Source organism: Esox lucius, chromosome 20 (assembly GCF_011004845.1).
Source record: "Esox lucius isolate fEsoLuc1 chromosome 20, fEsoLuc1.pri, whole genome shotgun sequence".
Lineage (NCBI taxonomy): Eukaryota > Metazoa > Chordata > Actinopteri > Esociformes > Esocidae > Esox > Esox lucius.
Genome location: NC_047588.1, coordinates 24,406,562 through 24,433,506, shown reverse-complemented (window position 1 = coordinate 24,433,506; position 26,945 = coordinate 24,406,562). Strand labels below are relative to the sequence as shown.

The 26,945-nt window shown below is 38.1% G+C and overlaps 1 protein-coding gene and 1 long non-coding RNA gene across 5 annotated transcripts in view; one reads left to right on the top strand and one right to left on the bottom strand.

The window, feature by feature from the left end:
* Positions 1-20,806, bottom strand: part of zbtb32 (zinc finger and BTB domain containing 32) — a 29,993-nt gene extending 9,187 nt beyond the window's left edge. The window contains exons 1-4 of one of the 2 annotated variants that reach the window (XM_020041098.2): positions 20,720-20,769; positions 18,122-18,175; positions 16,053-17,149; positions 2,141-2,241 (exon numbers count right to left, since the gene is read on the bottom strand). In XM_020041098.2, coding sequence (XP_019896657.1) covers positions 2,141-2,241; positions 16,053-17,074 — 1,123 coding nt within the window. In that variant the 5' untranslated portion in view covers positions 17,075-17,149; positions 18,122-18,175; positions 20,720-20,769. Of the gene's footprint in view, positions 1-2,140; positions 2,242-16,052; positions 17,150-18,121; positions 18,176-20,719 lie in introns of both variants that reach the window. The other variant, XM_010885041.3, reaches the window with a different exon arrangement.
* On the top strand, positions 836-25,877 carry LOC105019116. 3 transcript variants are annotated; one of them, XR_004574930.1, is made up of 6 exons: positions 836-880; positions 3,146-3,259; positions 16,682-16,798; positions 19,457-20,910; positions 21,157-21,246; positions 25,483-25,877. It is a non-coding gene; the product is annotated as an uncharacterized LOC105019116 (long non-coding RNA). The 3 variants fall into 3 exon arrangements; XR_004574929.1 differs by lacking the exon at positions 836-880 and having other exon boundaries at positions 2,871-3,259; XR_004574931.1 differs by lacking the exon at positions 836-880 and having other exon boundaries at positions 2,871-3,259; positions 25,433-25,877.
* Positions 25,878-26,945: the final 1,068 nt, after the last annotated feature.

The following is a 26,945-nucleotide window of genomic DNA, read 5'->3' as shown; positions in this document are numbered from 1 at the left end:
TAGTCATTTCCTCTTAGTTTACCTAAACAAATAAAAGTTACCAGCAGGTGTCATGATAACAGAAGGTCAGTGATTCATGCCTGCTAATGTGCCTTTAACAATAAATTCAAATGAGGCTTAATGCATACATACCTATTAACCATGAATTGCATCATTACTGCAGCATCATAAGTGCACAGGACGCCCTTGGCAACTTTGATCCCTTGGCTAACAGGATTTAACACTTTGTAGGAACATTTACATGCTTTGTGGATACAAGCCATTATTTTGGTCATAAACATTGTAATTGACAGATCAGTTGTGTAACAGTTTTGTTAAATGTGTAACTACATAAAATTGTGTTACGTAGCAGAACAAGAGAATGTGTAATAACATCAGTAGTTACCTTCATCAAGCGAATGTGTCTTTTCACATTCTTTGTCCCAGGTGTGTTCCCTGCATGATATAAAGTGTTCTTTCTCCAATAAGCATCAGCATCTCTCCATTTAAATGTTATATTTTCTCCCCTTATGTTACCCCTTTTCTTACCGCTGCAGCCACTGGGCTTGTTAACAGTTTTCTTACACACATATTTTTCACAGGGATTTTTCCGCATTAATTTGTTAATTATCTATATAATATAGTGGCGTAAATGTTTCCGATCTCTAAATAATGCTGAAACCTAGCTGGCAAATAGTGCAGGCCAATTGAACATTTAGATCCTCTGTCAGAAATTGCAAGGAGCTTTACAGATATAGTTCTATATTTACACCACATCCTTTCAAACTCAGCTATAATTGACACATTGTTTCTACCATTGTTTCTACTCTGTGTGTTCTTTTATGTTTCTGTAGAATCTGACAGAGGTGTGATTCTGAACTAGAGCTGTCAGCTCCTATAGGTATGTACCCTGACACGTATACTGTGACAGAGTGTTACTACGTGGCCCATGTAGAACCCATACAGGATACTGAACAGAGGCAGCAGGGTGGGGGATGGAGAACAATTTGATGAGGCCCAAGGAAGGTTTAGCAGGAAGCTGATTGACACTAGGCTGAATTGTGGTAAGAGAGAGAAAGAAAAATAGCCAGACCACAACAAAAAAGTGTTCACCCTTCTCTTTTCTTTCTCACCGCAATGCTGCCTTGTCTAAATCAGCTTCCATTCCAAATCTTCCTGGGGCTTCAAACATAACATAACATTCTTATATATGAACATGACATTCTTATATATGAACATAACGTTCTTATATATGAACATGACATTCTTAAATATGAACATGACATTCTTATATATGAACATAACATTCTTATATATGAACATAACATTCTTATATATGAACATAACATTCTTATATATGAACATGACATTCTTATATATGAACATGACATTCTTATATATGAACATGACATTCTTATATATGAACATAACATTCTTATATATGAACATGACATTCTTATATATGAACATAACATTCTTATATATGAACATGACATTCTTATATATGAACATGACATTCTTATATATGAACATGACATGAGGAATAAAATAATCAAGACTTATAACTGTGATAAATCTTTGTCAGTGAAACATTGATAATTCAAATAAAAGTGTTACTCTTGGGATAGTTACTTTTAAGGTCAATGAAACGCAAAATGTGTTGCTCTTGTTTGTTCATGCAATTACATTTTAGTATGAGGGATGGGGTCTATTGTAATTGACGCCAGTCAGAAGTGAGAACTGGGTTCATTACACTAAAGAACAAATGACAGTGTTAACCCCATCACATCATGTGTAAAGACTCAAATTGTGGGGTGGATGTTAACCCTAAATAGAGCAAAAATAAGATGTAAGCTTTTCCCCCTTGGCACTGTATCAAAACCACCAGCACACTGCAGAACATACTGTTTGTTCAGCCAGTTAACCACACTACTGCACTGCTGCACCACCATCAAAAAGCCACTACTCTCTCTCTGCCTACTTTCTCTTTCTTTTTCTCTCGCTCCCTCTAACATGTTAGCTTTATTAGCTCTGTCCATATAAGGAGGTATGTTAATTGTTTATGCTATACTGAATTAGTGTGGGTTTATGAAAGGATTAGGACTGGCCCATGCATTCATGTGGAAGTTACAGTGAGAACGAATGATTTGACGCCAGCTACCTGAGGGATTGGCGGTTGATGTCGGCAACCATGAGCTGTTCAACATGGCCTTGTTGCAGTTCTGACAGTCCAGGGTTTGTTCTGGATGCTCCTGAGAGTATCTGGACACAATACAAGAAAGAATGAAAATAAGCTTTATTTACAGACGAGTCAATCTAGCTCTACAGGTGTCAGTCGTGCATACACATGAGCTTAACGGTACTGAACTGTCAGACAGTTGATGTGTCGTGGGGAGGATCTTGACAGTACAGACACATTTGCGCAGCATCTTTAGAAATGTTTCTCTGGCTCTCCAGTTGCAGGTTATGGATACCTGACGATGTCAAATTTGAAAGGCCATTCCAGTCATTACAACTATTTATTTTAGCTGTGTTTGTATATATAACATCCTATGGCACCTAGCACTATGTGACACATTGATTAAAGTTAAATATGTTGACATTTAAGTTAAGCATGTGTGTTTTGTCCACAAAATTACAATCTCTTATCTCTTCTTAAAAATAATTCTGAAGTACCATCTGTAATATGTTCACCATATGAAGGCAGAAAAAATACTAAGCAAAAAAGACTATAAAAACACAATTGTTGTTTATCATCTGGAATATCCTAGAACAGCGGTTCCCAAACTTTTTTTCCTGCGCACCCCCTTCTATGTCCCAACCGGGTTGGCGCACCCCGCAACAAAGCTTTGTTTTATCGCCATATAAAGACTCATGTTAAATCATGCGCAAATAACCAGAACACGCATGACAATAACAACATCAACAAAGTTTCAATATAATGCAACAAAGCTACGCACAAGCTTACTTTCAAGAGGACAAGTGACACAGGCTTAGAAAGCACGGTTATTTTCAGCTGCGTAAAATAAACTTTGCAGCAATAGCAGGCTAGGCCTATTTAATGACCGTGGAGCTAGCATCATCATCAACATAACACAACGGTTATGGAAATTAGAACGACAGACAGTACAATACATTGAATTAAATTGCCATGTTTCGTGTGCAGGTGACGACGGAGATAAGACGGCTTCAGACAGCTGTTTGCTAGAACTTCACTGCACAACACGCACTGAGGCTTTGGGCAATCTGTATCGCCAATCCAAGTGAAGCCCAAACCCAGGTAATTGTCATCATATTTCCTTCTTTTTTCCCCCGTCTGGTGTTCACCCTCATCACCTTTTTTTTTGCCATCACCTTCCCTCCTCTTCGGTTTCCTCCGGCGCAACTTCTGACTCCCGCTCATTTTCTTTCTCTAATTTCTCCGTCCCTGTTGCCTCCAAATCCTCACTCTCTCTTGGTTCCTCTCCTCTTTCGTGACTAACAACTTTATCATTAGACGTCCCACTTGACAGTTTCCCTGATTTCAGCCAGTTAAGCATATTTATTATATGTATATGGAATGAATGAATGAATGAAACGAGTCGGCACGCTTATAGTAGCGGCTGCAGTGCATAAAATAAAAGCAGTGAGTAGAAGAAGACAGCAGCTGTCTTCTACGTTTCTAAAAATAAAACAAATAAATTATAGTTTTTTATTTTAAATAAAAGCGATTATGGAAATGTTTACTGTTCATGTTTTTTTATTGTATGGGAAAATCCTACTTAAAAAAACAGACCGCCATTAAATCTTTCCTCTCGCGCACCCCCTGGTGGCAGCTAGCGTACCCCTGGGGGTGCGCGTACCACACTTTGGGAATCCCTGTCCTAGAACATCAGAGAAATCAAACCTTTAAATAAGAAGTTGTTCAAAGAATAAAATAATTCTGAATCAAGAAAAAATTATTAGTGTCAAAAGCATACAGTTCCAGTGGCAACACCCATGACTCCCTGTCAGAAACCAGGGGTCAATACCAGTCTCCATACAGAGCTGTGATCCATTGGTTACACTCATGACTCCCTGTCAGAAACCAGGGGTCAATACCAGTCTCCATACGGAGCTGTGATCCATTGGTAACACCCATGACTCCCTGTCAGAAACCAGGGGTCAATACCAGTCTCCATACGGAGCTGTGATCCATTGGTAACACCCATGACTCCCTGTCAGAAACCAGGGGTCAATACCAGTCTCCATACGGAGCTGTGATCCATTGGTAACACCCACGACTCCCTGTCAGAAACCAGGGGTCAATACCAGTCTCCATACGGAGCTGTGATCCACTGGTAACACTCATGACTCCTTGTCAGAGACTACGCCACTGTGTCGGTTTGCCCTGTGTCGGTATAGCATCTCGAAATTAAATAACTTTGTCACGCATTAACATCACGCCAAGTTTGAATATTTAGCTAGACACCATTAAGCATTATGTTAAACTGACTAACGTTTCTTATTAAGTTTACCTCCACCACAAATAGCATCAATAAAACGTATAGCTTTGCCACTGACTTATTAGTCAGTAATAGGCTTACTGTCGTTGATGCAATGACTATCAATATAGGTGACGATCACTGACTTTTTCGTCTAGTGAAAAGACTAGATAACCGTGGAAACTCCTACTTGTTTGCTGCCCAATTGGTTTTGATCTAGCCTATATTACCCCAAAATCATGCACTGATGCGTACTTAGAAAATCTACTAAAAAAGTTGCAATATAAGCATAAACAGTTTTATTTTAGGCTTACTATAACATAGCTACTGAAGGTTGTATCCAGAACAAATCCTAATGCATAATTTTCAGGAGAAAAAGTGTCAGGAGATTCAAATGCGGGACCTATTTTTTGCAGGTCTGCGTCTCTAACCACTATGCTATTTAACAAGGGGCAAACAGTCACTCACTCACTCAGTCAGTAAGTGACATTTGCTCTTCTTGGCCGGCTCCACTTACGTGGTTTGGCAAAAGTTAATACATTTGTGTCATGATTATATCAGTCATTTAAAATCTTTTATCTTTATTCCTAATCTTCCACCTTCCTTTCTTTGTGGGAAATATAAACATTCATGGATCCACAATTAGGCCATTCACACCCTAGAATCCAATTATACTTTATGTCCATTTATGAAATAGAATGCTAGCACTGATCCCTGGAGATTACAAAATATTCTTACTGAAGATAATTTTACTAACCAACGGTGGGAATTCCCATAGACAGGTGTATTTAACGTAAAGTATTTGAAATACCCTCATTCAAACTCGATTAAACTAATATGTGAAATTTTGGTTGTATTAATGCTCATTCAAAGGTGTCATACCAAAGGGTGATTAATTTAGCAACCAGTTACGTTTTGTTTTGTATTTGTAATTCATTTAGAATATTTTGTTGATATTTTAGTTTTTCACTGACATAGATTTGATTGTGTTGGTCAGGGTCAAAAACTAAATCCATTTTGATTTCTTGTTGTAACACAAATAAATGTGGAAAAGTCCAAGGGGGGTGAATATTTTGACTCACAATAGATATTTCAGTGTGTCAAAAGAGAAGCACCACTTAAGGAAACTCCCATTTTTTTCCTGATGCAACATTCTGTACTTTATTTCTTCATCTATTGAATCATTTGTTGATACCGGCAAGTAAGACTTTCTTGGGAAATATTGAAATATTTTTTAGAAGTCAGATCATTTCACATTCTAATATTATCATATTAATTATAGTGAATTTTATTACTTGAAAAGTGACAAAACCTACAGGCCTAATTTGATCAATTAGCTACAGTGGGGAGAACATGTATTTGATACACTGCTGATTTTGCAGGTTTTCCTACTTACAAAGCATGTAGAGGTCTGTATGTTGTATCATAGGTACACTTCAACTGTGAGAGACGGAATTTACCAACCAGTAAGAATTCCGGCTCTCATAGACCTGTTAGTTTTTCTTTAAGAAGCCCTCCTGATGTATCAAATACTTATGTCATGCAATAAAATGCAAATTAATTACTTAAAAATCATACAATGTGATTTTCTGGATTTTTGTTTTAGATTCCGTCCCTCACAGTTGAAGAGTACCTATGATAAAAATTACAGACTTCCACATGCTTTGTAAGTGGGAAAATCTGCAAAATCGGCAATGTATCAAATACTTGTTCTCCCTACTGTACATCCAATGCTAAACCTCTGCTGCTACAAAGGCTCTGCTGTGAGTATAATGACAAGGCCAGTTAACTATTTGCCCATCAGATAAGAGTCAGTGCAACTTCCCGTTTAATTCTATGTATCAAAGACACCCAACATGCTTCTTTGTCAACCTATTTTGATATCAACAAAATTTCTGTTATCTCTTTATACCTCAGAATCCTCATTTGACTACCTCCACATGGAAACCTTGACATATTGAAACTACATTGTTGGTTTCCAAAAAATGGGGTGGTATCCCTTATCTTCTGCAAATCCTCTTGAATTTCACAGGAAATTCTCTTACAAGCTCACTCAACCAATTTTTAAGGCATTTAAGTAATCCCTGCAAACATTCTCACCTTAGAACAGTCTGAGTTAGAATATGTTGACGCCTAAAATAATTTTGTAATTTGGTTGGGTTGCTCACTTTGCCCATTTCAGCCACCTCCAGTCTAAAATCAAAATCCTGCATTTTAAGTTTCTTAACAAGGCACACTTTACGCATGCTGCAAAATATTTGCTTGTGAAAATGACCTCCCTTATCTGGACTTTGGTGTTGTTATTTACAGACTTGCTGCTAATATTAATGTTAATATATTAGACACAGTTTACCACATTTTCCTTTGTCTCAGGTGCCCCATACAACACCCATCCTTGTGTTGTATTCTTTAAATTCTGGTGAACTAGCTCTTGCTGCGTATTCAATGCCAGAGTCAAAAGCGCTAGTTTATCTACAAGTCCTTCTTAGGCAAATTCCTTCTTTACATCAGCTTGTTCCTTAGTATCAGTCCAGAATAAAGGAGAGATTGGATTTTAACATGATGAGACGGAATCAAGAACAAAGTTTTCTACTCAAGAGTTTCTTTGCAGTCTCTGTTCACTGTAGATTGTCTTGAAATATTCAGTGACCTTTCAGAGTCAAAGAGAGATGTTCTGTTGGGGAAAAAAGTGAATGGAACGAATTGTGTGTTGGAGGAGCTGTTGCTACAGAATGTAGCGAACAGTCCTTGTGGATGGTTAGAATATCAGTATGAATGTAGAGAACAGACCATGTGGATGGTTAGAATATCAGTATGAATGTAGAGAACAGTCCATGTGGACGGTTAGAAAATCAGTATGAATGTAGAAAACAGTTCATGTGGATGGTTAGAATATCAGTATGAATGTAGAGAACAGTCCATGTGGATGGTTAGAATATCAGTATGAATGTAAAGAACAGTCCATGTGGACGGTTAGAATATCAGTATGAATGTAGAGAACAGTCCATGTGGACGGTTAGAATATCAGTATGAATGTAGAGAACCGTCCATGTGGATGGTTAGAATATCAGCATGAATGTAGAGAACAGTTCATGTGGATGGTTAGAATATCAGTATGAATGTAGAGAACAGTCCATGTGGATTGTTAGAATATCAATATGAATGTAGCGAACAGTTCATGTGGATGGTTAGAATATCAGTATGAATGTAGAGAACAGTCCATGTGGATGGTTAGAATATCAGTATGAATGTAAAGAACAGTCCATGTGGATGGTTAGAATATCAGTATGAATGTAGAGAACAGTCCATGTGAATAGTTAGAATATCAGTATGAATGTAGAGAACAGTCCATGTGGACGGTTAGAATATCAGTATGCCTTTTGAGTTGTTTTGCTCCTTTTTGGAACGTCATGTAGAAAGGGAATGGTTTCAGGATTGTGTGCTGATTTAATAAACAGACAATTATCAGAGACACGGCTTGTTCTCACCAACCGCACAGCTTCAATGAAAAATATATTGCTTCGCATAGTGGAAAAGGATGACTAGAAGAAATTCACAACTCTGTGCCGGTACCTTCCTATCGCCACAGTCTTGCTCTGCGCAGACAAACCCTAACCCGCTATGAAAAGGTTCAGCGAACTAGTTCTAAATCCTACCCATGCTAAAAAGAGTTGAATGACCTGGAGGAAAGGCTAGAAACATGTAAACCTAGTGATAGGGAGTTCATTCTCAGCCCAAACAAGATCATGACGGGGCCATAAATTCTGATATTTTAGACAGGCTAGGCTTGCGACAGTGATCTAAAAAAATAAACGATAATAAATTATAGAAACTAGCGCTCAATCCGTTAGCAACAAGATTGGCATGCAGTTAGTGCCTCATTGTGTATATTAGGCTATGTGTATCAGCTGTGCCATAGTTTTTACAATATTACAATCCAGTCTAATTATAATATGTTGACTATTTTACATAAATTAATGGCACCCAAATTCGTATATGTTGGGTTACGTTAGGTTACATTACAATATGCGACCAAAACGTATAATACATTATGAATTAGCTAAAATGTAACATGTTACCAACGGTTTTAAAATGTATGTAATGTTGCGAACACTAGACAAACGTATCATATGTTACGAATGTTACTAAAATGTATGATACATTAAAAACACCCAAGCCATGTTTTAAACCGACAACATTCCACTCCGCACACAGGCATCTTATCCACTGCTCCTTACAAGGATAACAGATTTGGTGGGACGAGTAATGGCCTTACCAAGGTCGCTACAATATGTAACAAATGCATTTTAACGTTACATTTAATGTTAGGTATCACATCACTGGGGTTAAGCTTAGGGTTAAGGTTTGGGTTATGTTTAGAATGAAAATCACTTGTAACTAGGGGTGTACGGAACACGTATCCATACTGTACGGTACAGGACGTTCGGTTCGGTACATGTTGTAATCAGAATGAATATAGTCTAGTTTTAACCACATGTACACACACACGGATACTTGTACCGTTACACCCTTACTTGTAACATATTGACCCAGTAACACCACTTCTTGCTAATCCTTAGATTAAGTTCCTATTTGGAGCAGAGAGTAGTCAATCATCTGCAGAGCTGAAGGATGTGGGTTCAAAACACAGCCTGCCATTCACAATTTCTTTCTGGATTATTACTCTAATGTTACTCACTTAACATAATATATCTTACAAATTCGGCTGCCAAAGATTTACATAAAAAAGTGTATGTATTCCAATGAGACCAGGTTGAATATTCATATTTTTATAGACTGTTTGGAAAATTAAAACAACCCTGTAATATGGGCAAAAATTTTTAGGCAAAATGAAATCTTTAAGTTAGAATATCTTCTGCATTGTAAATATATAGCTAATCTAGGCTATATACGTATATACGAAGACGTTTATCCAATAAAATAAAGTATAAAAACAGAGTTCTTCTGACATATTGGTAAGCAAAATCTTTTCCATTGCATCTTCACTGCTAAATCAGAAAAACACCTAATATCCTACGCAGTAATAAATACAGGCTGCTTAAACATTATATATCAGCCTAATAAATAACACAATGCAGCTATTTTAATATGCTAATGTAATTCATTTGATCTAGAATTGCGGTGGCAGTCACACAGTTGAAAATCAATCCAACAACTGCATCAAAACAAGAGGTGGCACCAGAACTACATTTTGGGTATCAGGATGTTTTTTGGTTAACCCAGAGTGTGTTATGAGCTGGATATTAATACAGTTTGTGTCATGAAACATGCATACATGGAGTGCTGCAGAGATGGCTGTCGTTCGTGCAGGTTCTCTCATCTCTGCAGAGAAACTCTGAAACTCTTTTAAGAGTGACCACTGGGTTCGTGGTCACCTTCTTGATCAAGGCCCTTGTTGCCGTTTAAGAGTCTTTGTGGTTCCAAACCTTTTTTCACAGGCTGAATCCCTTATACTCCAGAGACCTTTCAGTGGTTTAACAATTTTTTTTATAACCATCATCAGATCTGTGCCTTTTCACAAATCTCAGGGGTGTACAGAGAATTCCTTGGTGTTTGCTCTGACATGCACTATGAAGTGTAATATGTATCTCAAATCACATACTACGCATACTATATAGTGTGCCAGATTAGTATGCAAGAATATTAGTAAATGTTCCAAACCATAGTACACTGAAAATAGTATGCCAAAAGTGGCCGGACTGTCAACTATTTCTTTGGATTATGTATGCTTTTTGGGGTAATGTAGACCACAGCACCTTGCTCAGTAAAAGAGGATTGCACGATTCTCTTGTCCATTCGTTTGATGAGAAAGTCAGTTATCATCACCTATATTAATTGTTATTGCATGAATATCATTCACATATGAAAGAAACATTTTAATTTTTATGCCATGAAATGAAATGGCTTTGGCAGACTGAAGAAAGTCTGTCTTCAGTCTCGCTAGCAAGGACTACTTTATGCCTGTGTACAGTGGATATAAACACACCCCTGTGAAAATGCCAAGTTTTTGTGGTGTAAAAGAATGAGACAAAGATAAATCATGTCAGAACTTTTTAATGCGACCTATAATGTGAACAATTCAATTGAAAAACTAACTGAAATATTTGAGGGGGAAAAATGAAAAATAGAAACCTTACAATAACCTGGTTGCATAAGTGTGCACACCCTCTTATAACTGGAGATGTGGCTGTGTTCAGAATTAACCAATCACATTCAAACTAATGTTGATTAGAAGTAATTACACACCTGCCATCATTTAAAGTAACTCTGATTAATCACAAATAAAGTTCAGCTGGGATCTCATTGTTGAAAGATATCAGTCAGGAGAAGGGTACAAAAGTATTTCCAAAACATTAGATATACAATGGAACACAGTGAAGACAGTCATCATCAAGTGGAGAAAATATGGCACAACAGAGACTGGACGTCCCTCCAAAATGTATGCAAAGACGAGAAGAAAACTGGTCAGGAAGGCATACAAGAGGCCTACAGCAACATTAAAGGAACTGCATGAATTTCTGTCAAGTACTGGCTGTGTGCTACATGTCACAACAATCTCCCCCGTATTCTTCATATGAATGGGCTATGGGGTAGGGTGGCAAGACAAAGAAAAACATCCAATCCTGGCTGAAGTCCCGGCATCAAGTCCCCCAAAAGCATGTGGGAAAACCTTTGAACCTTTTGGCCATAATTCCAAAAGGTATGTTTGGCACAAAAACAACAATACACATCACCCAAAGAACACCATACCTACAGTGAAGCATGGAGGTGGCAGCATCATGCTTTGGGGCTGTTTTTCTTTGGGGCCTTAGTCAGGGTGGAGGGAATTATGAACAGTTCCAAATAACAGGCAATTTTATCACAAAACTTTCAGGCGTCCATTAGAAAGCTGAAGATGAAGTTCACCTTTCAGCACAACAATGACCCAAAGCCACATCCAAATCCACAAAAGCATGGCTTCACTAGAAGAAGATTAATGTTCTGGAATGGCCCAGCCAGAGCCATACCTGAATCCTATTAAACATCTGTGGGGTGATCTGAAGAGAGCTGTGCACAGATGTCCTCGCAATCTGACAGATTTGGAGCGCTTTTGCAAAGAAGAGTGGGCAAATATTGCCACATCAAGATGTGCCATGCTGATAAACTCCTACCCAAAAAGACTGAGTGCTGTAAGAAAATCAAAAGGTGCGTCAACAAAGTATTGGTTTAAGGGTGTGCACACTTATGCAACCAGGTTATTGTGGTTATTTTTTAATTTTCCCCCTCAAAGATTTCTGTTTGTTTTTCAATTGAACTGTTCACGTTATAGGTCACATTAAAGGTGGACAAAGTTCTGACATGATTTATCTTTGTCTCATTCTTTTACATCACAAGAACCTGTCAGTGTGTAGACTTTTTATATTCACTGTACCTGTCAATTCTTAGGACTATTCCAACTAGTAAGATACTAGCATTACTGGTTTTTAAGCTACTAAAACCGCCACTGGCAAAAGCCATACAGTTCATAGATGTTGGAAGTATACTATTCAAGGTATACTATGAATTTACTATGACTCCCCTGGACCCCCCCCCCCCCCAATACAGTGAAACTGCACATTTTAGAGTGGCCTTTTATTGTGGCCAGCCTAAGGCACACCTGTGCAATAATCAGCATCTTGATATGCCACACCTGTGAGGTGGATGGATTATCTTGGCAAAGTAGAAGTGCTCACTAACACAGATTTAGACAGATTTGTGAACAATATTTGAGAGAAATATGCCTTTTGTGTACATAGAGAAAGTCTTAGATCTTTGAGTTCAGCTCATGATAAATGGGGTCAAAAAAAGTGTTGTGTTTATAATTTTGTTCAGTGTGTGTAAATGTGTGAATTCCGGTTTCTTTGTTTCCATTGTTTGAGTCAAGGTGAGGTGATCCTACAATAGATGCAATGGGGGAGGTTGGAATTGGCCTGTCTGAGTGTGATAAATAGTAAAGCTTAACTTCTAGGAGTCTATTGTTAAAAGAAGTTCCTAGCACACCTTCGTGCTATATTGTCTTAGATACTTACGGTAGACATAGTAGACCTTTAGACTAGTTGGGAAGATGTTGAATTGTGTTGATATGTAACTTTGTTTTGTATTGTAACTTTATTACTTGATTGGAATAAATTGTATTACTTTGGAATCTTGATTACTATGGCATTCCTTGTTTATCTTCATACTGAGTGATGGACGTATAATATTTTCTGGGCCTCACCAAACCAGTTTGTTGTTTTGTTGGTGGACATTTCAACCCTGGGGTTAGCTGTCATGCTCAGGAATGAGGAAATATATCTTGAGTCTTTAGAGCTAGCAAAAGAACACAGTGGTCCCTGCCTCCTTTTCTTCCAAGTTTGTGTCTGTTCTCATTGCAAAGCTACAATACGATTGTCAATGTGTATAGATTGGTGCCATTTATTAAATACAATATTCATTATGTATGTTACAACAAATTGTGGGAAAAGTGAACGGGGCTTAACACTTTCCAGAGGCAGTGTGAACTCATTTCTGAGATTATTTCAGAAGAACCAACAAGCTTCATTTAAAGTTAAAACCTGATGTTCCCATTGCTCTCAACGTAATGGCAACTTGGTGAGAGATTTTATCTATCTTTTACACTCTTTCCCTCTTGTTTGTTTGCAATAATATCTAATAACAAGCATAATAACACATTAGTGCAAACAAGCAAAGTAACACAACAAGAATGCCATTTGAGCCTTTACTTGTTTGCCATTGCAAATCCTGTCTATTCTAGGTTATGTTGCTTGATCAAATATCTCTATCCAAACAATTTCTGTTGTATGTAACAAAAAATTGAAAAGTAAAGTTTTGAGTGAGGCACAGAAGCGTTCAATTTGCAGTGGTCTCTTAATTGTAACCCTTCTGTTCCTCACTCAAAACCTTCCTTTTTACATTTTTTGGAAAGGAAAGAAAAAGGTGCAGTGGTCTCTTAATTTTTTTCCAGGGCAGTATATGAGCTAACAAGGGTGCAGTGGTATATAAATTGTAGAATTATTACTGTACTGCTAGCATATATACAAGCAAAAATGATCAGTACACAGCTGTTTTAAGTTAAAGTTTCAAATATATTTTTCTACTAAATGTATCTGAGTGCCTAAGTTATTCCCTATTTAAACTTTCTCAACAGTCCATCTATCAGTTTGCATTGACTTGTAATGTCATTAAACTCACTTTAGACGCTCACAGTGCTATCCATACCTCCCTAAACCTCTCTGGTCTAGCTAATAATATTCAGGTCTTGTTTGATAAGGGAAGATAAGGAAGAGACAAGTCATGATATTGTTTAGAGGCTGGATTCTTCACAGTGCCCCTTTCAGTAATCCAAATGTAGTTCTTGTTGTAAATTCTCCTATAATCTGGACACAATTTCAAATAATTTCCTACAACCAATTGTTGTCTTTTCTACGCTGGATTCTGCCTTCTCTATCTCAAAAACAATGTATAAGCAATGAAAGAAGTATTGAAAAAGATTCTTAAAGTTTTCTTCATTTAATTTATGGTTTGTAGATAAGAAGAATAATCCAATGGACTGCCTATAAAAAGTGAAAAATGTAATGTGTGGTATCTCCTTGCAAGAGCATACTGTATGACGTTGTCAAGCTAATGTGTGGTATCTCCTTGCAAGAGTATACTGTATGGCATTTTCAAGTTAATGTGTGGTATCTCCTTGCATGAGCTTACTGTATGGCGTTTTCAAGTTAATGTGTGGTATCTCCTTGCATGAGCTTACTGTATGGCATTTTCAAGTTAATGTGTGGTATCTCCTTGCATGAGCTTACTGTATGGCGTTTTCAAGTTAATGTGTGGTATCTCCTTGCATAAGCATACTGTATGGCGTTTTCAAGTTAATGTGTGGTATCTCCTTGCATGAGCTTACTGTATGGCATTTTCAAGTTAATGTGTGGTATCTCCTTGCATGAGCTTACTGTATGGCGTTTTCAAGTTAATGTGTGGTATCTCCTTGCATAAGCATACTGTATGGCGTTTTCAAGTTAATGTGTGGTATCTCCTTGCATAAGCATACTGTATGGCGTTTTCAAGTTAATGTGTGGTATCTCCTTGCATGAGCTTACTGTATGGCATTTTTATGACAGATGTAGCCAACATGGTCTGTTGCAAGCTTGTGAGGGACTCTGATGGAGGGTCAAATTAGCCTGTTAATCATTTTCACTACCTCTTCTTTGGGACACCATTGCAAATGATGGAGGCACATGTGCAAACAGAAGGAGGGTGGGTCTTTTTGATTTTTGAACTGTATCACCATTAGCCGGCTAGCCACTTTCACTGTGTTATAATGATGGTCCTGCCCCACCTACTGTGGTGAGGCTGAATTAATTCAATGCGTGATTCAGAGTCATCACTCAGTGCTTCCGTGTTCTTGAGTATTCTAAAAAAAATCGAGGAAGCAAAATTGGCAGGTGGGGAGGCTTTAAACTTTCAGCTCTCATAGGTTGTTGTTCTGAGAAATAAGCCAGACAAAAAAAAAAGTTACTGAGGGACTTTCCACTATACAGTTTCTGACACATTTGGTTGGCTACACTGAAAAATCATAGATGAATGCTTACTGGACCATCGAAGAAGCATGATATTGCCCTTGATGTGGCCCCACAATCCCCCAAATAAACAAAAGCGAAAAATGTGCTACATATGCTTCTTAGTATGCCCCATGGTTTTCTACGCCCCCAAAATGAAATAGCCACACATTCGAAAAACCTCAGAAATCGGCAACAGGAGAAGGGAGGAAGTTAGAGAGATGGTGACGACTGATAGTTTCCACATTGAAACATGATTACGTGAGCACAGTTTTATTGACTGCATTGCAGTACTCTTATCTGGGACACGTTAGTTTTGGCCTGGGGGGTCAAGCTGGTATTTGAGGGAGTACAGTATATATTCTATTATCCTTGCCTGTATATGCATGAGCACGTGTATGAGCAATATGGTGACCTATGAGAATACATAAGAAAACTGCCTGAAATAGCTTGTGTAGGAAGATCTGAATGTCTTTTATGATTGATATTTGCAAGGATGGGGAGAAAATAAGGGGGCTTCCCTTTTACTTACTATCTGAAAACATGCATTTAAGAGCCTTTCAGTTGCACCATACAGTACACAATGTACACTGTACAGTATGTCTCTCTACTACAGAAGAGGAAGTACCCTCACTGTATAACCAGAGAAAACCAGAGGCAGTGTGATGTCACCATTAAAGAACAGACCACATAACTCATAACTAAACAGTCATTGATTGGAGTTTAACATAAATGACCTTCTGCATAACATAATGTTTCTTAATATAACAGAGAGAAAAGGTTGAATTGAAAACGGGAAACTGCTTGTAGGAAAGAATAGGAGGCTAGACTTTCACTCATATCCACCCAAACAACAATGAGTCAGATGTAACTGAATGTGTAGCCGTGTCTGAATGGGCCACTTGATGTAAGCAAATTAGGGGGATTCTGAACTACACATCAGTAGGAAAAACTGGGAAAAATGAGAAGAATAATGAACAAAATGTCAGTACTAATCTCTTCTAGAGAAAGGTTTTACCTTTGTCCTTCTGATGGTTTATCCACCGGGTCCCTTTTTCCCAGCAGGCCTTGTTTGAGGATGCCTCCTGGCTCTCGAGAGCCAGACAGCAAGGGGCGATTATAGGGGTGCTGGATTCCTGGGTAGCCCAGGATGGAACTGTGAACATGGGGTGGGATGGAAGATGACAGGAGGGGGTACACGTTGGAAGCAGAGAGAGGAAAGGGATATGTCACCACATGATGTGAGGGATGAAGCGATGAAGAGGACTGGACTGCCAGGAAGTCATTATAGTTCAAAGCCATCCTCCTCAGTGCGTTTACTTGGTGCCACATGAACCTCGACGATGAAGGATGGGAAGGAGGGGGCTGGCTAGTGGTAGCAATAACACTGCACCTGGCTGGAGGCAGTGTGGCTGGCACTGGTGTGGGTGTGAGTGCCTTTGTCCTCTCTTGGAGTGATGAACCGGGGGTGTCCTCCGTAGTGTCAGAAAAAGCAGGGTCCACTGTGAACGGGCTGCTCGGGGGCTTCTCATCAATCAGAGGAGTTTCATCTTTCTCCTTGGTAATTTTTGATTCAATTTCAGTCATTTCTGTTTCTTTGGTCTCTCTTGGGTCTCTCTCTTTTCTTTCCCTTGTCTCTCTCATCAGGTTTTCCAGGGCCTTCAGCTGACTGTGACACTGCTCTTCCAAAGGATGCATCTGCAAGAGCTGGGCAGCCTTCAGAAGCTGGGGCAGATCATCCACGGGGACCTCGAGACATTCAGTGTAAGCAAAGTCCAGTATCTGTTGGAATGTGTGTGGGGAAAGGAGCTTCAGGCTGCAACGGTGAGGGTGGTCAATGTTATTGGGCCAGTCTGAGTCTGAAGCTTGCAATGTAAGCTGGTTCTCCAGGGTTTTGCTGGCACAGGCCAACACTAACCGGTGGGCCTTGAAGACCTGGCTCTCCACTGAAATGATAGCATCGCACAGCTTTCCCGAGCGACGCATTACATCAGCCTGGCGCAGGAAGAGGGAATACTGGGTGTTGTGAACGCGGATCATCTTAGAGTTATGAAGAGAGGCGATGGGCAGGTCGATATGAGACTTCAGAAACGTTTCGACAAAACTCCATTAAACCTATGGGAGAAAGGAGACAGAGAAATGATCTCAATGTGAATTTTGTTTAAAAAAATTCTAAATAGTCAAATTTGTTAGTCAGATTGAAAGTTGGAAAATTTATTTGTATAAATAGGTGAATTTTAGGATTGGGTTGTGATTAGTAGATTATCTCCCACACATCTGGTTCTTAGTGTTTTTTCCATTGATGCCAGACCGTTAGGATGTTTTTAAACTAACAGGACTGTGAGAAGATGGGGTTGGAAACTGAGGGTTGATCATATCACCTGCTGACGTAAGTTAGCTTGATAACATGCAGTTCAGTCAGTATGTTTTTAGAAATGGATAGCTGAAATGGACTAACAAAATTCAATAATAATTTAATAAGTTTAACATGATCAACATAGTGGCATTTCAAAGTCTTCATGATGCACCGACATTAATAATAATAGGAATTGTTTTAATAATAATAATTATTATATTAATTTGGGATCTTATCTTTAAGATAATTCCCCCTGAATTACCTGTGGGACATTTTGGAGCTTATAATGTCTATGTAAATTTGGTGGTTAATGAAGTACAGTATATTTAATTGTTTTCCTATATCTGACCTCTAGTAAAAATGAGTGGTGGAGACTGTATGTCTGGTTGACATATGGAAATGTTTAATGTTTCACGTCAGCTTTGAAATTCATCTCTGAGGTATACGCTCAGAAGCCACAAACCTCCTAAGAATATGAAACTGACTAATGCCAGTACACACAGGCTTTACAGACAAGATGTTTGTATGATCAACAAAAACAACCAGTGTACTGTAATTTAGTTCAGATAACATCTACAGTGTAGTAGTGTGCTGAATGTGATATTAATCAAGTTGTCTGGATTATGAAATGGGTTACTTCAATTTACAATGGATTAACCACAACTACATCCTGTATTGTGAAGAATTCAGAAAAAACGTTATTGAAATAAAAGTAAAATCAGACATCACACCTTGGCACAGTAACATCTGTTCAGCACTGTAACCCTCAATTCAGTCCGCTGACGCTGAAACTCGGTAAGAAAGTAGACAGTAGACGATTGTCATCGTTACTGGAATTGATGCATAACCTGTTTCCAACACACTTAGTCAAACAGAGTGGAGGATAGGTCAGTCGGTTTCGCACCCCAAAGTACGAACTCAATATTTTAAATGACAACGACATCTCATCCTCTGGTTTGTTTGGTTAATGGTTCTACGCTACCGTGGTGGATAAAGGTCCCCTGGTTGTCCTTAGGATGTCTTTTGTTTGATGGGAATGGAGTAAAATTACTGAAATTTGCATCTTTAAATATTGAACTAGAATGTATTGAGGATCACTTAGTTTAATTTGTTAGGATGCATGTTAGTTGTTGCTTACGCAGCGGCAACTCTTCCTGGCGCATCCACATAAAACATAGAAATAGATAGTAAATAAGATAGATAAAAACATAACATTGCATAACATCAATAAAGATATGTATAATATATTTATGAATAATGTTAAGTTTCTATTGAAAATCCATACACACATTTTGTTTCTTTAAATTAAGTCTACTTATATTTGCATTTTTACGTTACAGATTTACAGAGTGAAAATGTTTCAGGAAATTCAAAATGACTTAAAAATAGAAAATTACGTAATAACCCTATTAGCTTTGCAGCTCTTAGGGCAATGCCTGTCCACAGTTGTAAACCAATACATTTGGTCAGGTATCATCACTGAGCAGCATTCAGACCCTGATTAGGAGACATTGGACACTGGACCATTCAGGGACAATCAATCAAATCATGTGTCTTTGTCCTTAACTTTGCATTGTTTCTATAAGACTGAGGCAGGTTTTCCTTAATTGATTGCATAGGTTTTTCTCCTTTCATAATTCTTCTGTTCCTAAAACAATTCCCAATACCTGCCGTTGACAACGATATGCCACATAATGTTTTCTCATCACAAGACTTAAATGCACAAGAATTGTGCAGCTGTACAGTATTCAAATACTATAGAGAAATATATTAGCAAGACATTTGTAGACATAAAATACAGAATTTCATGTATATTATATATTCATAGTCCTATGTAACGTACAGTTATATTGTGATATTAGACAAAGGAAAGGTGCTGAGATCATGTGTTTTTAAACCCAAAATGTATTTCTGTTTGAGTTACCTCTTGTGTCACAGCATTTCACAACGGCCATATACATAACAAAACATTTCATCCGCTAACTGATGTTCTGTATGTACTGTTGAGGGGAGAAGACACGCTGCTCTGTATTCTCTCCCAAACTAAAATCTACTCATGCTTTCAGGTAGCAGAGCTGCGGGAAGAATGAGCTCACAATGCACAGTGTGAACCAGACTGAAATGCAACAGCATCCAGGACCCTCTCTGTAGCTATCTAGTGGCCCAAAGCAAATGTTGAATCCTACACGTCCCCAATGGTCATGGGCCTCAGTGCACTCTGCCTGGCCATTGCTCCACACTGTGGCCACACATACCCTCTGTGTTTAACTCTTGTTTGTTTACCCTGCAGCTACCCATTATTCCTGCATATTTCTGTTTCTGTCATAGGTACGCACATATGATTACAAAATGTTCCCTTGCCAATACACAAACGAGCTGTTTATTCAAGGCAAGATAATGTTGATTATTGGTGATGGAGGGAGTAAATGTCATCAAAATAAATACATGTTCTTATCAGGGACATCCTTGTCAAATGTCTTACTTTTGAGAAGCAACTCTTTGAATAGAACTCTGTTAAATCAACCATCCTGCACAAAATTGTAGAAGTGAAACTTAAAATCAGTTCATCCCTATTTTTCTCAGTACATTAATAGGTGCTGGCTCATATAATGGGGAAAACAGATCAATTAACATTTTGACTGTTTTCCTTTTATTCAATTCAATAAAAAATTTCTCACTCCATTTTGCTACCAACATTTTCACATGCATTTATATTCCTTTACTGCAGCAACTTTAGCAACAGCTTGATCCACACATGCAACCATGTATACAAACACGTCCATCTGCGAAGTTGAATAAGTACACTTTCCATTGGTATATTGGTATGGTACCATCAGAAATCAGGACCTGATAGTGATATGATTCCCTTAATTCACACAGAATAGAAAGGCTACAGACAGAAAGCAGGCCCACAGTAGGCCTCAACGCAGGCCTCCAAACCTGAAGCAAATCTACATGTCCTCAATAGCCCATGAAGCTAAGGGGAAAACCTAGTGTGCACTTTAACATCCTCTAACAACACATGAACAACCAAAGGGCCTCTCCTCTACTCACATATGAAGGCTGGAGTTGCATGCAAGGAACTTTTGAAGCTCTGGTCTAAAAACCACAGACAGCTACATGACAAGATCAACAGAGAAGAGATAGAGAAAGGTGTCTGAGTAGAATGGAAGGGAGAGAGATAGAGATACACGCAGAGAGAGAGAAAGACCTCAGAAGAGAGAGAGAGAGAGAAAAACATTTGAAACATTTAGCAGTGTTGCTGGGAGACCATGCAGGGGCAGACAGTCTAGTGAAGCCGAGGTTTTCGGTGCAATGGAGAAACTCACCAGTTCACGAGTGACTCAACCCACCCCCTGTAGAGAGTGCTGGTCCTACACACATTGTGGCCTGGCTGTTGAATGACATGGTTGGCTGGTCTCCGTTTAGGTAAGGGACATGGTGTCTCTTTTGGCTTCTCAGTCCCTCCTCTTTGCCTCTTCTGGCCCGGATTGGTCTGTCATGGGAGCATCTGTGACTGGTGAGTTGATGATTGGTTAGTACAGTACAGAGATGAACTTGGGTTATCTGTGAGATTTTATTTGGAATTTGCTAAGAACATTTTAAGTTGCAAGTAATTGATTTTAGCTAATTCTTTTGTTTAAATTAATGTAACTTACTGAAAGTGAAAGTTTCAAATTTAGGTATTGTGGATACCAGTTATGTCCCAGTGTTTTTTAAATCGTCTTGATCTTATCTTAAAACGCTATTTCTTTCTGCATCACAGTTGCAGTAACTGTATTTGGCGAGAGGATACATGCGAGAGAAGCGAGAGAGGCTGTAGAAACAGAACTCAGACCTGAAATAGCACACCATGGTAAGTGCCCCATGTGGGAAGAAGTAGACTGTTTTAAACCATAAACATTACTGATATTTATGGCATATCTAGGTCACCTATGTGACATTGCACTGTTTTCAAATGATGCACTGTTGTTAGTAAGTTACAGTAGTGGAGCTTGGAAAAATAAAGGCAATGTTAAATGTTTTTGTTGATTAAATAAACATCCTCCATTTTGTTGAGAAGACTTATAAATCATTTGTTCCATGCTATGTCTCATGTTTGGAAAATCACTGAGAGTAGGTGGGTGAGAGGACACTCAACCAGTTGAATGGACCAGTGGTTTCCCTAAGCCCCTATGCATTCAACCATTTTTGCATATCTCCCGAACTGCTTTCAGCGACCGACAGAACAGTGAAGATGACACATGTGGTGGGAAACCATAAATATCAATGGTTCAAAACCTTATTTGGGGTTCCCTACCCAATCTACATCTCCATACGGACATGCAAAAATAAGCAGTATTTATAAATGTTTGGTAACTGGTTATATTATTGAATTTTGTACTAAATGGAACATTCTGAAAAAGACTGTCATCCTTTTAACATTAATAACACTGACTCTGGAACTGTTTTAAACACACCCAACAACAATGCTATGATGTAGTTGACTAGGCAATTCCTTTGAAATTCTAGAGGTATTTTTGTCAGTCATCAAGCTCTCCTTTTGTTGGTGTTAACCACATGTTGAATATATTATTTTATAAGTCTGTATGTGACACACACCTGCACATCTTTATCACTGGAAATAGTAAAACCTTTCCAAAGAAAACTATTAAGAATAACAATGTGAATAAAAGAGTAATACAAAGTTAAGGTTTTTGTGAGAGCAAGAGACAGTCAGACAGAGAAGCCAGAGAAGAAGGGTTAGAGCTTGTTGGTCATGCTCAAACACTATTCAGGTTTAAAATGATTTGAACTCAAACCACCAGATGGTCTCTATGGTTGTGACTGATGATAAGTGGTACCTCAAACCGACTACTGAAATGTCACCTTCTCAGAGACAGCAAGCATTCAAGGTTATACTTAACTGTGCTTTAGCTCATACAGTAATATCAAGACTACATCTTCCCCCCATATCCCACCCCCTGACACCTGCTACCTCCACTAGTATGTCAGTTTAACGTATACTGCACTCACCCTGCTCCGCATCAGTGCTGACTCACTGTTATGTGTCACAGGAGTGTATGTGTGTTAGTCTAGATTTTATAAGTCTAGTTGTGGTAGGTGGGATGTCCTTATGACATGGTCATCTATTCATTACATCTGTCACTTTGCTATGGATATTTATTCTAGCTCACCCCGGTCCCTGGTGTCCTGGATGAAAACTGATTACATGTCACTCATCATTCAGACGAGAGACAAACTCAGTAATTCTCCTTTCTTTGATCTTATTCTCTTGACACACATATTTGTTTGTGTTTAACACAGTAGTTTCATATTGTCTCTCAATGAATCAAAGAGTCAATGAATCAAAAGAAGCAGAAGCGGCAGGTGAGATCTCAACAGCAGTGATAAGGTCACCACTGCTGCGTTGTAACATTACACCATGGTAAAGGCAGAAGCCTGAGCACAACACTTCAGAAGAACCACTACCAAGATGACTGTATCTTGCACTAAACGTATGAATGGCAAACTGTCACTGAACAGCCGCAGACCCTGTTCAGAGTGATCTGTGTAAACGGGTCTACCCGTCACGACGCCTTAGAATTGTGGTTTGGAAGACATGAACTGCTTTTAGGAATAAGTCTATTAAATTATCATATTTATAGTTAATTAAGATTGAGTGAGATAATGAAGGCATTGACAGTAAAGACAATTCTTACCTGTGAAATGTCAGGAACTGTTAAACATACTACATTTGATATTTTGGCTCAATGGAGGACCATATTAACTATAGCGCTGTATTGGAGAGAAGGTGGTGCAGACAACGTTTTACATTTTGTTTTACACAGTGACCTGTGTCACTGATTCCCAGCAAGCACATGTTCAGAAAACCATGTTTCTTAGAGCATCCAGAGATTAATATGATAAGTGTTATTACAAGTATGTTTGAAACATTTAGTAAATGTTTTGAAGGTGCTAAGAAATATTGCGCAAAACTTTTGATGATTGTACTAAATCAATAAATCCTTACATTTATGAAGGCAAGGCACGTTCATTTGTACAAAGTGGTTAGCAATTTCTTTTTAGAACTTCTTATCACTGTCCTCAGCACATCCTGGGCATTTAAGTACTTTGTTAACCCTTCACTTGCCAAGATAACAGCATTGAGCGTTACACTATAAAGTTGGATGATATGGAATAACTCATAGCAAGAGATATGAGGCCATTCATCCATCCAGAAATCATGCAGATCCTTAAGTCTTTGGTCCTCACTCTTCTCCAGCTCAACCCACCGGTTTAAATAAGCTACTTCAAACCAAGAAAATGTTGAGATGTGTTCTTATACAAACATTAATAAGGGAGGATATGTAATAAATTCATGGCATGGAAGTAATTTGATAAATCACACCAGCCCCCAAACTCTCAAAGAGATTTTTCTTGTTTTCCAGTTCATTTATACATATAAACCTTCACACTTAAAACCATTTAAGTAGAATTTTACTACTAGGTAGGAAGTAAACATAATATCTATACACTGAGCATGTAACTTAATAGCACCAGCATTTTAATTACATAAACAGGGTAACCAATCTAAACAGTTAGACCATTATCATACACCATAGTTAGCTTAGTGTAGCACCATTAATTTCAAAGGAGGAATCACTAACATTGCTTCACAAAGTCAGAAAACGTATCCTCAAAACTTGGACAACAATGTGAAGTGTCAGTGAGAGAAACATATCTCAATATTTCAAGCTTGATTTTGCGCTTGAGTACAACTTTTTTAACACAGGAAGAAAGAAGATAGTAGATAACATGTTTTCATTTTTGGTCAGGTGATTTTCTTTCCTTTTTTTCCCATCATACTCTTCCTGCACCTCAACCTAGTGGTATAAACCAAATTATGTTTCCATCAGAACAACATGAAATACAAATAAATATAAATATGCTAGCTTAAAAAAAAGATATCTTGACTTTGCTTTCCTAATTGCACTGATATTTTTTCCCCTGAAGCGTTGCATGTCAGAGTGGCTTGATCAAGGCAGACTAGTCATGGGCAATTCCGAATTACTACCGTGAACTGAATCATTCAGCACATGTAGGTAGCTAGATGCCCTCCTCGCGCTCCATCTATTCTTTCCTTTCTTCCTCTCACCTTTCTTCCTATTTCCTCTTCATCTATTCTTCCCTCATCCTCTTCCCTCCTCTTCCTATTCCAGCCTTTCAATCTCTTCTTTCATCCTCTCTCCTCAATTCTGCTTTTTTTATCTCCTCTCCGCCTTGGAACTGATCAGTTTTTCCTAATAAATAAGGTTATTTAGGTTCAGAATAATACAAAATGTAATTAAGACCTTCGTCAGAATAGCTAAAGTTACCTAACAGTATTGTCCCTGCTCCCCCTCTCTCTTTTGCTGCAATGGATTAACATATTTAAACAAATACAATTTAAGAAAGAAATATTATATCAAAAACTGATCCATTTACCCTGCAATTAATGATGAACAACTAGCTAGCATGGCAAAATAGTAATATCAGCGAGGAAAACGTGCTTTGCCTTACATCATTGTTTCTCAATATAACTTATTTGTGAACAAAAGGTTTTGATTATTGATTTTTTTTCTTGACATGGCAGGACGCCACAGTAAAATGCACCCAATGGAATCACTGGTCTACGGTGAATAATATCAAAGGCAAATGTAGCCGACTGCAGCGAACAACAGCAGTAAAAAAGTTAAATCACCATGCATGTTTGGTTTCTTTTAAGTAAAGGAGTATAACAATGTTCTGCTCCAATGAAAAACAAGTGCTACCATAGTATAGCTGGAGCTGTAAGCCTAGCACCATTAGCATCTACTGTGGTATCCCCACCTCACACATCTACAGGTCGCACAGGTGGGTGTTTGGACCTCATATGTTCATGCAGATTAGCTTTTGATCCTCCATGGGTAGACAAATGGATTTTGCTAATTGCACAAAATGTAAAAATACTTTTGTGAAGGTGGTCTAAATATTGTACCTTTGTCATTGTATTTTCTGCATTTGCATGATATCAAACACAGCTGACTTTTGGTGTGAATGGTGACGACAAATTACTTGCTGTCTTTACCAGACCGGCTCTCATCTCCACTGGGATGTCCTCTTCAGTGCCATCTGGGGGCGGAGTCACTGGCTGACTTGTTCCCGTTCATCCTTGTGCAATGGGAGTAAACTCTGTGGGCTATACTGTCAGGGTGGTTGCGGTTGGGTAGTTGACGTGACATAGCCTTTTTGTGGATCCAAGTTTTAAACACAAATAAATAAAATTTCAATTTGTCCAAAATGTTTTTATATTGTTCAGAACATGCTGCTTTATGTGAACATACTGAATATTCATGCAATTCATCACTTACTTAAAAAAAAAAGCTCATATGGTGTGACTGTCCCAAGCACGTTTCACAAAGTTCACTCTTTAATAAACCTATGGAAAATAAATGCAACTCTCCTCAATAAATTACAAAATGATGACACGTGTCTATTTGTGAGTCTGATATTTTTAAAGTCCAGGAATAATATTTTGAGTCAGCTCTGATCAAAAAGATTTTGTCCCAGAAATGGATATCATATGGTGTGACATTATATTGTGATATTTAAAAGGGCAATTGTTTGTAGACCCTCGAGGAGGAGTGGTCCTTGTTCAACCAGAAAGTACTGAACACCCCTCAGTAGGACATGGAAGGATTACAATGTGAGTGGTCTCTTTTCTGTCAATTTTTTTCAATAGATTAAATATTTTGGACACTCCCACTTAAGTACCCTTTCTTAGTGTCTTTTAGTGTGACACTTTTTACATAAAAATGCCAAAGATAATTACTTTTTTTGTCATGATTTCTATTAAATCTATATATACATGTTTATGGTTCTTGGATGCTAGCGCAACCACAAGGCCCAATCTTGTGCTAAGTGCGTGAAACCTCCTATGGTGTGACGCAATAACATATTGTGATCATATCATATTCATATGATCCCTTCGTCCCACAATATGATATTGTATAACTGTATTCTCTTAACACACAGAATAATTAATAACAATTAATTATTGTATTTTATAACTATTAGTAAAGCTGCATGTATTTTTTGTTCTTTTTAATTTTTATAGACGACCAGCCTTGAATGCCTTGCTAATCCAAGTGTTATTAATTAAATTTTTTCTTCGTTTAGCTGACACAGTCAAAGAAACCATTGAACACTGTATCTACACCATTTGTCATACTTACTCATTACTTACCTAACCTTGTTTATTTGGTTGATTTACTTAGGGGTAGTTATGAGTAATCAACACTTACCAGTAATTAATATTCAACAGACTTAACTGTAAACAATTACTTATGATACAATTCCTTATGTGTTCCTCACTAGAAATATGGTTCTTCACTAGTCCTGTGTCCGATAACCAAATGCTATACATTGTTTAGTGGCACAATGTTTCACACCTTTGTGTGATTGTTTTAAAATAATGTTATTTAAATGTTAAATGCATATAATACGTGTTTTTGCATTGACAAATTGTAGTGTGGTGTGGTTCATCCTATAGTG